The 12,255-nt window shown below is 43.1% G+C and overlaps 1 protein-coding gene across 5 annotated transcripts in view; it reads right to left on the minus strand.

Moving 5' to 3' along the window:
- Positions 1 to 6,205: 6,205 nt before the first annotated feature.
- Positions 6,206 to 12,255, minus strand: part of FKBP5 (FKBP prolyl isomerase 5) — a 118,321-nt gene continuing 112,271 nt past the window's right edge. For all 5 annotated transcript variants that reach the window (XM_025925310.2, XM_086706679.1, XM_086706680.1 and 2 more), the window contains 3 exons: positions 10,260 to 10,445; positions 8,314 to 8,553; positions 6,206 to 7,397 (listed from right to left, as the gene is read on the minus strand). In XM_025925310.2, the coding sequence (XP_025781095.1) occupies positions 7,290 to 7,397; positions 8,314 to 8,553; positions 10,260 to 10,445 (534 nt within the window). In that variant the 3' untranslated portion in view covers positions 6,206 to 7,289. The remainder of the gene's footprint in view (positions 7,398 to 8,313; positions 8,554 to 10,259; positions 10,446 to 12,255) is intronic.

Raw genomic sequence — 12,255 nt, forward strand, 5'->3', positions numbered from 1 at the left:
CCATATCTTCTTTATCCATTCATCAATTGATGGACATTTGGGCTCTTTCCATACTTGGGCTATTGTCAATACCACTGTTATAAACATTGGGGTGCATGTGCCCCTTCGAAACAGCACACCTGCATCCTTTGGATAAATTCCTAGCAGTGCAATTGCTGGGTTGTAGGGTAGTTCTATTGTAAAAATTTTTAAATGTTTATTTATTTTTGAGAGACAGAGCATGAGCCAGGGAGGGGCAGAGAGAGAAAGAGACACAGAATCTGAAGACACAAAATTGAAGCAGGCTCCAGGTTCTGAGCTGTCAGCACAGAGCCTGATGCAGGGCTTGAACCCACGAACCGTGAGCCCAAGTTGGACACTTAACCAACTGAGCCACCCAGGTGCCCCTATTTTTAATTTTTTGAGGAACCTCCAGTTTTCCAGAATGGCTGCACCAGTTTGCATTTCCACCAGCAGTGCAACAGTTCCCCTTTCTCTGTATCCTCGCCAACATGTTGTTTCCTGAGTTGTTAATGTTAGCCATTCTGACAGATGTGAGGTGTTATCTCATTGTGGTTTTGATTTGTATTTTCCCTGATGATGACTGATGTTGAGGATCTTTTCATGTGTCTGTTAGCCATCTGGATGTCATCTTTGGACAAGTGTCTATTCATGTCTTTTGCCCATTTCTTCACTGGACTATTTGTTTTTTGGGTGTTGAGTTTGATAAGTTCTTTGTAGATTTTGGATACTAACCCTTTATCTGATAGTCCTTTGCAAGTATCTTCTCCCATTCCATCAGTTGCCTTTTAGTTTTGTTGTTTTATTTGCTGTGCAGAAGCCTTTTATCTTGATGAGGTCGCAATGTAGCAGGATTCTCGCACAGAGATTTGTGACACTGAGGTTTTTAATTTCCGGGAAGCAACTTGTATTCGCACCAGCACCGCTCAGTTGGGTTCGTACCCAAAGAACTGAGCGCTGAACATCACAAGGCATAGTTTTTAAAATACATTTTCTATTTTTTTGTCTCCCATATATGGTAACACATAAACATGTAGTCTGATTAGTTTCAGTTTACAAGGTCATGAGGGATGTTGTCACATAGGTGCATAGCCAGGTTACCTTGAAGTTTTCTCTCCTTTTTTTCTCTCTCCTTAGGGAGGGGACCCTACCACACCGGTAGTTCATTTTTGCTTTTGTTTCCCTTGCCTCTGAAGCCGTGTCAAGAAGTTGCTGTGGCCGAGGTCAAAGAGGCTGTTGCCTGTTTTCTCCTTTAGGATTTTGATGGCTTCCTCTTATGTTTAGGCCTTTCATCCGTTTTCGTTTATTTTTGTGTATGGTGTAAGAAAGTGGTCCAGGTTCATTCTTCTGTAGGTCACTGTCCAGTTCTCCCTGTACCATTTGCTGAAGAGACTGTCTTTTATCCCATTGGATGATCTTTCCTGCTTTGGCAAAGATTAGTTGGCCATACGTTTGTGGGTCCATTTCTGGGTTCTCTATTCTGTTCCATTGATCTATGTGTCTGTTTTTGTGCCAGTACCATACTGTCTTGATGATTACAGCTTTGTAATACAGCTTGAAGTTCAGGGTTATCACGCCTCCAGATTTTTTTTTCCCCCAACACTATTTTGGCTGTTTAGGGTCTTTTATGGTTCCATACAAATTTTAGAATTGTTTGTTTTAGCTCTGTGAAGAATACTGGTGTTATTTTAATAGGGACAAATTTTAGAATTGTTTGTTTTAGCTCTGTGAAGAATACTGGTGTTATTTTAATAGGGATTGCAATGCTAGCTTTTACATGTATTTACTTTGGGCTGCCTGGGTGGTTCAGTTGGTTAGTGTCCGACTCTTGCTTTTGGCTCAGGTCATGAGCTCAGTCATGAGATGAATCCTTGCTTCAGGCTCCACGCTGAAATGGTGGATGGGTAAGCTGCTACGGTGCTAAGAGTCAAAATTGAGTGAAACTGGCCGCAATTTACCATCCATGCCTTCCTCAGGAAGTTGCCAGTCTTCAACAGACTCCAAAGTTGCAAAATAGTTACATCAGACAGAGTCTGCAGGTGCAACTGTTGTCTAGGTGAGGAGAGATTCCTAGTGCTTCCAACTCTGCCATCTTCCCAGAATCCTCCTCCATTTGATCTGTTTAGGCTGATGGACTCTGAGTTATCATGAGTTAACTCCGATGACTGGAGGTAGATTTCAAATCACGAGAGCCTGAAGACCATAGACCCGTTTTGCAGTTATGACCCCCTCAAGTCAAGTTGCTCCTTGTTCACCACCTCAAGGAATTCAAGATCAAAATCATATTGCAGTAACTGCTGGAAAACCACGTGGTACTGGCCTCCACATTACCAAGACAAGTAACAGGAATGAAGGACCACGGAGATTGAGGTGTGGAGCTGCTTTATGAGAAAGGGCAGGAAACCAATTTACTTAGCATCTACTATGTTCTAGAGTGGTGATGGTGTACTGGGTGCTGGCATGGTGATGAGTCAAGGAATAAGTGAGTTCCTGGATCCTTTAGGGGTGGTCACATGAATATTAATTGTGTGCTCAGGCTGGTGTCATTTTCAGGAAGACTTAGGTCTATCTGTAGAGACTGAGGGTATACACGTGGGCTTAAGTGTTTAGACCAAAGAGATGAGGAATTCTCAGTGTGAAAAGATGGCTGTGAGCAGACATCGGATAAGTTAGTCGAGCAACTAGAATTGGATGTGGCATCCCCAAATACCAGTCATTGGCTTGTTCTTCCCAGCTTATTTTCTTGGTCAGACATATTTAAGGAGATAATTTTAAAGCCAAGTCATAATGCGTACAGCAAGGAGTTATCTTATGAAAACACATGATCCAAAGCAGACCCAGGCCAGAAATATTTAATACCTAAAGAAAGCCTTGGACACTTAGTGTATTTGTAACGTGTCAGCTAAGCCCAATTTGAAATACATTCCTTCCTTGCAGTTTTGGGTTAGGGATCTTGTGAGACACTTGGAAGGTGGAAACAATGCAGCAACAATACTTTTTATATTTGGAAGGTCAGCAGAAGGCGAGGTGGTTGAGTGCCTTGTAGAGGAAGCACCCAGTAAATAGTAATGACCAGTTTTAGCTTGCAACTGCAGGACAGCTTTTCCTATGCACCGTTCTTAGTAGCGGAGATCTACCCTACCCTTGTCAACGCCTGGCGTCACTCAACATTTTACTACTTGCCCTTGATTGTCAGACCCTGATGCGAGGCTTGATCCCATGAACTGTGAGATTGTGACCTGAGCTGAAGAGTCAGATACTCAACCGACTGAGCCCCCCAGGCACTCCCCGCCCCCCAGCATTGTTTAAAAAGCAAATCATGCCTATGCTTTACATTTCCTGTATTTGTACCCCAAAGTGGAGTATGAGGCCTATGGCTCTGCTGTCATTTCTGGTCAACCAAATGCTTGGGGATTTTAAAGAACTAACAACATCTCATTCCATCGGCCAAGAGATCATGCTTCAGACTGGAAAAAGACCTATTTTGGAATTGTGCAAGGACATCAGTCGACCTGGGTGACTGTGGGCCAGCCACTTCACCATTCTGGGGCCTCCACATGTGATTCCCCAAGGTCCTCTGGAAATTCCTGCATCAGGGACTAGGCTCAAGATGTCCCGTCTCTAGGCAGCCTTTAGCCCCAACAAAATGCTGACAAAGATCTTCTTGGGAGTTACCTTCGGTGATGTTCCTGTTTTGCAATGTATTACTAAGGACACATGTGTAGATTATGTTCAATTATAGATCAAGAGATAAATTATGCAAACAGCAGTGATGAAATTATTGCGCCTTCTCTGTATCCTTTCCCCGCCTCCCCTCAACATCAGACGTGAAGGAGAGAAGAATATGCAAGGCAGCACCGAGTGGGTGTCCCTCAAGACATTTTCAAGCCATTACGGAATGTTCTTTTATGTACACTTTTGTCAGTCATTGCTACTCGAACATGTGAGCAGCCAGCGGATAGAAATAACATACAGCTAGGCTAGGGAGTTCTTAGTTTTGGGATCTTGACTCACCAGTCTGAATTCAGTGCATGTTGTCACTAACGCTGGTGAGTCTCCCAGGGTTGTCAGTCCTACATTCTGATGCACGATGCTAAAAAGGCTGAATACATGTGGACAAAGCTCTTCACTGACACACTCATCTCTGGAGTGGATGCAGGCTGCCTTGAGTTACCCAGGTCACGGCTGGGAAACCACCTCTGGCTATCCTTAATACCCCTAGCAAGAGTATTATTTGCTTAGCAAAAACATGCAGAGGCGCCTGGGTGGTTAAGCCCATTAAGTGTCCAACTCTTGATCTCGGCTCACATCACGATCTCATGGTTGGTGGGTTTGAGCCACACGTTGCATGGTGAGGAGCCTGCTTGGGATTCTCTCCCCCCACCTCTCAAGATAAGTAAAAAAAATATAAAATCATGCAAATAAAGACAATTATTTCATTTTCAAGTAATTTAGCAGCAAAGGGGTAGGAGTAGAATTCAAATCCAGAGATGAAGCAAGGAATTCAGAAGGATAAAAGATAAGGTCTCTGGAGCCTGCACTGACCTATCTGCAGATGCCCGTAGAGCTAGTGGAGATAGGATCGTCACCACCCCAGCCCCGCGTCACCTTTCTTTTGCAGTATGTGTGACCTCTCCTTTGGCCTTCCGAGTATGCAACCAGGAGTATCTGATGAAATATGCTACTTAGAGTACATGCACACTTAAGCCAGAATATCCCCTGATGCATGCTTATGTTTTACATATTTATTAAAGGGCACTACGAAGTCTCTTCATTTCCCAAATGAACCTTACGATCAGTTAAAATGGCGGAATATCCACAGGCTGATGAGAAAACAAAATCCTCTGGTCTCTCTGATCATGTGGTTCATCTGCACAAAGATGCATCATCCTGCCACCTTTAGTCCCACGCTGGTTTCCAGCTGTCCTCAGAGCAAGGAAGACAATATGGCCTCCAGCCAATTTTCTGATGTCACATGTCTTCAACTTGGCCCCCATGGTTTTCCAACCAAAACAACTTTTCCTGAAGACTACTGAAGCAAAACCAAGAATAATGGAAAGTTTATGTCTGGTTGTTTTTAAAATTTATTTGAGGAACACAAAAAAGTGTATCTGAGTGATTTTTTTAAAAACAAGTTTTTAATTCATCATATGCTGCCTCACCACTCCATATGTAGTCTAAAAGATGGTTCAAACACATCTGATTTCTAGACAAATTAAGATCACTGAATTTGATATAAGAATATATGAAGTTTCTTCTCGAGAGGCGATGGGCACCCACAATCATATGCTCAGAACCACCCACACACCCCTTCCCTCCCCTCCCTGCACTCTTGCCCTCCCTACCCCCGCCCCCCCCCCCCAAATCTGGTGACCCATAACACACACCTGGGAGACAGTTGGCTGGGGTGATCTAATTTTTGGAATTGTTCTTTTGTTTGTTACCTGCAAAACACTAACTGGCCTTTTTAGGATGAAATCTCAGTATTGGCCTCATTGAAGTCATGCTCTAGTCAACAGAGCTACAAATACTAAACAGTTAAGCAAACAAAGCAAAATCAACTTTTGCTTTTCATATTTCCTAGGCGAGACTGGGGCTTTTGAAGAAATCTCATGAAAAAAGACAAAAGTGAGAAATTAAAAGGATTCTAGTTGTCAAAAGAGAAACTCACAATTTCATTCCGTTTGTTCCATGGAGCAGAGAACTGGTATAAAAGGAAATGATTTAATTTTTAGGTTGCCACGTGGGTCCTAACCTAACAACGAAAGTGTTTTGTTAAAACCACCATAAAAGTAAAAATGAAGTTAATTGCCAGTGTTCTTTAGGATTTTACAAATGAGATGTTCCAGGTTGGAGCGACTGTTTCCTTCAGTTGCAGGCGCTTTCCCACGAGAGCCTTCAGGCTGTGGGGAGAGAAAGCCACGCTCAATCTCGCTTACCCTTAAGGACCAAGATTCCACTGCGTGTACGTATTTTAAGACTTGCCCCGATTCACCGCCCCAGTACTGGAGCTTTCAAGGCGAGATGTGCCTGCACAGGAAGCGGTTTTCGATTCTTTTTCACAACCCACACCAGAACAAAGAAGCTATCAGCAGGAGGGGAAAGCTACTGCGTGCCAAACCTGCGAGGAAAACCCTTAATGCACAAGAGCAACTACTTATTTTTACAACTCCACAGATTTTGTTTTTAAAAATTAAGCTACTCATAGTAGTAAAAAGTCGATTTTTTTTGCATGATAGAGGAGTGTAAATAAAGTTCCATAAATCAGTATACATGTTTACAAGGCAGTAATTTTTAAAAGACAAAAACAAAAGCCGCGGCGATCCTAAGTGGATATGTAACTAAATCCACTCCAGGTCAGATATCCTAAGAACAAGTCTTAAATACGTAATAGCAATGGTCAGAATGGAAAGAAGAAAGTGAACGGTAGCAATGCTGGCAGGCAGGGCTGTCCTCCACATTTCTCCTAGAAGGGCCAGAGGAGGGGGGAAAGCATAATTCTGACGGCTATTTTCACGCTTCGGCATCTCAGAGCTTCACCTAAGGCAGGGAAAGCTAGCCCACACACTGCTCTGCTCATTACTGTCGCTAAAGAATGTTTTGGGAATGACAGGGTCCCTCCTCCAGGGCCAGGCTGGGTGCAGGAGAAACCCACTCTCCCAAGGAGGCTGGCTTAGGGAGGAGGGAGTTTGGCTGAGTCAGTGAGCCGGTGGCCTCTGAGGTTCTGGCTTTCAAGTCTGGCGGCTGCTGAGGACCTGAGGGGATTCCAGACGCCTCAACTGTGGGTTCTGTTGGTTAAAAAATGCTAGCACTTCAGTCATTTAAAAAAGCCAAACCTTCTCCTCCTTTCCCCCACCCAACTGTAGGAAAGGAGAAACTCATTAAGCAATTATTTTTAGGTTTCCGCAGTGCTACTGAAGTTCAATCGAATGTAAAACCTGACAGACAGCCCCAAATTGTTAGGATTATCTCAAGGGACCCTGAATTAGATGTCAAAGGCTGACATAAACTGAAATGAGCTGGACTCGAGCTGTTGGCTCAGCCTTGCCACACCAACAGTCATTTCTGTTTTGTTCCACCTGGAGTGGTCCCATGCCACCCCCTCGAGGAGAACACTGGGCAGCAGCAGGGTGGCTGTTTTCTGGGAAGCCACTGGTTTTGCCATTTGCTTCCAGAATCACACAGACTATAACAAACTTTACATTAAACACTGTTTAGTCCTGAGTAGGGTGAAAGCCCATGGAGGAGGGGGCCGAGTTCATCAGGGCTCTTCCCTCCTTGGCGTGGTGTCATACGTGGCCTCCGGCTTTCTCTTCCATCACTTGCCCCTCTGGTTCTTTTTCACGGCTGACGACCCCTTCTATAGTCTTCTTGCCCACTGCCTTACTGGCCTCTTCCTGAGGAAAAAATAAGAAATCAAGAGGGTCAGAGGAACAAGGAACTGAAACACTGAAGGAATTCCTGGCTCCTCCCGACAGGCCGTCAGGTGTGGAACGGGGACGCGACGACCTTACTGGGGTTGCCCGGCCGGGGAAGTCAGGACAGTGCTGCCAACAGTTGAGGGGGCAGCTTTCGCTTTTCCTGGGTGGAGGGGACTAGCCTGCCACCTGCCACAGGCATGGCTGCCAACAAGAGGCTGGGAGCGGGCGGTGAACTCAGGACCAGAGTACAACTCTGCTGTGGGGAGGCCGGCAAAGTAAAGGGTATGATAGCAGGGCTTCCCCATCACAGCCCATCCCTGGCAAAATGGGAAGTCTCAACAAAGACGTACTATCTGAAAAAAATATCTGATGTGCTTGACTTTTTTTTTTATTATATATTTTTTTAAGGTTTATTCATTTTTGAGAGAGAGAGACAGCATGAGCAGGGGAGGGGCAGAGAGAGGGAGACACAGAATCTGAAGCGGGTTCTAGGCCCCAAGCGGTCAGCACAGAGCCCGATGTGGGGCTCAAACCCACAAACTGTGAGATCATGACCTGAGCTGAAGTCCAGAAGCTTAACCGACTGAGCCACTCAGACGCCCCTTGACTTTTAAAAAATAATAAACTTTAGAACGTCTCTAGGGAACTTATTTTCCTCATTTCTTTCACGGATGTGTCAGTGCCTCATAACTCTTGTGTCTGGTGAGTAGAACAGCCCTGTTCTACTTCCAGATCCAAACCAGCCTCAGATAAGATCGGGTATCATTCTCCCCATTCTTGCATCTCTTGGGTTGTCTACCTGTCCTTGTGTCCCATGCTTAACCCTTTTTTTTTAAATTATCAAAAAAAATTTTTTTAATGTTTCTCTTGAGAGAGAGAGTTCTGTACATACCTTTGCATCCTGCTCTGCAAACTTCTTGAACATGTTGGCATATATCCTGCGGTCCCGCTCATTGTGCTCCTTTGCCTTTTTCTGGCACATGGAAATCTGCAGTCGCGCTGCCTTATTCTGGGGATTAACTTCCAACACTTTCTCAAAGTCGCCCTTGGCCGACTCAAACTCGTTCATGAGCAGCTGGGCTTCCCCCCTTCTGTACAAGCCCTTCTCGTTGGCACTGTCTAGTCCAAGGGCCTAGGGACAGAGGTCTACTTTTTAGAAAGGGTGAATGTAACTTGTGTGCTTTGAAGAAATTCAGTATTTAAGTCACTTACCAAAGCTTCTTGGCCAAGAGAATTGGAAAAAGCATATTGAAGAGATGGGGCTCAAGGTAATTAAATACTACCGATCAAAATCCAACTAACTAGGCCCATGTTAACTTCTGTATTTGATATGATTTCTATAAAGATTCCAAGGGGGCTTTGGAGGAGGCTCTTGAGAAATTCATTTTAAAATTCAATGGAAGAAGTAAATGCCCAAGAGTGGCTGAGAAAATTTTGGGAAAACAAAAATAACGAGAGGGGACTTGACCTACAACAGAAAAAAATACACTCTGAAACCACTGAAGAGTTTGCCAGTCTGTGTGCAAAGCGGAACAGAACAAAGCAGAAGCAGATTTATGTGTATGTACATTAAAAGATTTAGCAGTGATAAAGGCGGGAATGTAAATCGGTAGGGAAAGGGCTAACTTTGCAATAAATGGAGCTGAGACACTGGCTATGAACATGGAAAATGAGAATTAAGTTGTTACATCACATCAAAACACAAAAGATCCTAGACCGCGTATACCTATATGCAAAAACAAACCTCACCAAAATATAACACGGTTTACTTTTAATTCATTTTTTAAAAGGCATACCTAGGTAGAGTAGGTTTTGCAAGTACCAAACAGAATTATTTTTATCATCTTAGGGTAGGGAAGAGCTTTCTCATTAGAAAGGAAAGGACAGATTCGACTAAGTAAATATTTAAAACTTTCCTTGCAAGTGAGGAGAACAAGGTCCCTATAGTCAGATAAAGGGTTAGCAGTAATAATGTACAGACTGCCTCAGTCAATATGAAACAGACAAATCATCTAGTTGGAGGATTTGAATAGGCAATTCATAGAAGAAATGCAAATGGCTAATGATGAAAAGATGGATAATTTCATTAGGAACCAAGAAACAAAAATGAAAATTTTTTGTTGCCAATAATATTGACAAAAAAACCCCACGGATAATATCTAATAATCCTGTATTTTGAGAGAGAAAGGCAGCGAAGGGGCAGAGAGAGAAGAGAGAGAGAATCCCAAGCAGGCTTCATGCTGTCAACATGGAACCCATGAGGGTTGGGGCCTGAACTCACGAACGATGAGATCATGACCTGAGCTGAGGAGCTCAGGAGTCGGATGCTTAAATGGCTGAGCTACCCAGGGGCCCCTCAATAATCTATTTTTTGACTCCATATTCCATTCCTAGAAATTTAGCCTGTAGAAACAATGCCGAAAGTATACCTAAGTGACCTCTATGTAAGCAGCTCAACTCTATCATACTCAAGTCCTGAAAGGCTGAAGTTGAATCTGTTCTTAGTAAATTAAACATGAGGAGTTCTATGTCCAATCTGATACCAGATGCCATAGATTTAAGGAAGGTCATGGATGAAAAAAATTTTAACGAAACTTTTCTTCATAGTGTATTATCATCTAGGCATCAGAAAAGTCTGACTATAGTTGTAATGTTTCTGAATTTCCCAATTCATAAGGAGAAACAAAGAATCCCAAGTTAACAAATGAATATAACAAAGCAAAATGAAACACCACCCACCCCTTGGCTAAGAAGAAGCAAAGTAAGAAGACCAAGTATGAAAACGGAGAGAAAGACTGGGACTATGGAAAGTCCAGTTCACACGCAGACACCCTTTACCTTATCACAGCATTCAACAGCTTTGGTGTATTCTCTAAGCTTCAGGTAGCACATGGCCAGGTTCAGGAAGGCAGCCAGCAGAAATGATTCAGAAGCTTTAGATTCCTTCTCTGATAAGCCATATTCCATCTCTAACCAGGATACGATCTTCCCATATTGAATCACTGCCTGCATGTACTTGCCTCCCTAGGAGGAAAAAAAGCTAGGGATTACTTGTTGCACAGGGTCTGGAGGGGGTACAAAAGAAATATAAATTCAGGCCTCCCTGAGAAAACCAAATCCTCAAAATGAAAACAGCCCCCTCATACAAACCATGGTATTTGATCATTTCCTTTTGCTCTTAGGAGATGGGTATCCAGGCCCCTTTCCCCATTCTTTTTGCAGGGCCAGTGACCTGGGAGCTGATTCGAGACAGTGCGCTATAGAATGCTGTTCTCCAGCACGAAGGGGACGGCTCTCCCAGCAGGACGGCATCAAGGCTTTGGGTTACATTCTGGGTGTTAGTATTTCTCAGACTTTCAGAAGGCTGGGGGGTAGTTTTAGAGTAGATCAGTAGTTTACATGAAAGGAAATTACTCTTCCCTTTTCTCCTGAGAAGAAGCACTCCACAGTAGACTACATTCTGGCAAGTGCCAGTCACAAACACAGCGAATCTTAGTTATCTAAACTAGGAGTGGGCAAACTTTTTCTGTAAAGGGGCAGATAAAAAACATTTTAGGCTTTGCAGGCTGAACAATCTGTTGCAACTCTGTCAAGAATAGTGCAAAAGCAGCTACAAACAATATATAAATATACTCGATCCCTGAATAACACAGGGGTTGGGGTGCTGACTCCCCATGTGGTTAGAAATCTGTGTATATTTGATTTAATTACTTTATGTATTCATTTTTTTCTCATCATGACAAGTATACTCTTTAATCCCCATCACCTATTTTACCCATCCCCCTACCTACTACCTCTCCTCTGACAACCATCAGTTTGTTCTCTACGGTGAAGAGTCTGTTTCTTGGTCTTTTTCCCCGTTTGCTCACTTGTTTTGTTTCTTAAATTCCACATTTGAGTGAAATCATAGGGTATCTTTCTCTGACTGGCCTTATTTCGCTTAGCTATACTCTCCAGTTCTACCTACATTGTTCCAAATTGCAAGATTTCATTCATTTTTTTAAATGGCTGAATAATACACATATACATCCATGCCACTTCTTTATTCATTCATGTATCGATGGACACTTGGGCTGCTTCCATTGGCTACTGCAGATAATGCTGTTATAAACACAGGGATGCAGGTGTCCCTCTGAATTAGTGTTTTTGTATTTTGGGGGGGGGGGGGCTTAGCATAGAGCCCGATGCTGGTCTCAATCCCACGACCCCGGGACCATGACCTGAGCTGAAATCAAGAGTCAGATGCTCAGCCGAATGAGCCACCCAGGTGCCCCACTGGTTGTTCAACACATTTTCCACGTTATTTGTACTATATACAGTATTCTTACAATAAAACAAGCTCAAAACAAGCAGAAGTTATTTGGGAAATCATAAAATACATTTATGATGCTGAATTTATTTAAAAAAAGTCTGTATATAAGTGGACCAGTGTAGTTCAAACCCATGTTGTTCAAGGATCACTTGTAAATGTGTGTGGCTGTGTCCTGGTAGAATATTACTAAAACAGGCTGTAGTTTGCTGACCTCTGATCTACACACAACGGAAATACAGAGCTGAATAGCAGCATCCAATATAAATAACTATGAGACATAAATCACATAGATGTCAGCTAACTACATGAGAAAAATCTTTAATATACTGTTGCTCTAGTGATTATAATTTTAACAACTGTGAATAACAACTGTAGAGTCAATTCATGTGAGTTAACTATATGCTCTATACAAGAAATTATGGGGCTGAGATGACATGTTCACTGCCATTTTAAGGTGAAAGAAAGAAGTGACAGCCGGCAAGCACACAAATAAAATGGGAGCACAGGTGAGGAGTCGCCTCT

The sequence above is a fragment of the Puma concolor genome, chromosome B2 (assembly GCF_028749965.1).
Source record: "Puma concolor isolate L17-30 chromosome B2, mPumCon1.1.hap2, whole genome shotgun sequence".
In the NCBI taxonomy this organism is placed as follows: domain Eukaryota; kingdom Metazoa; phylum Chordata; class Mammalia; order Carnivora; family Felidae; genus Puma; species Puma concolor.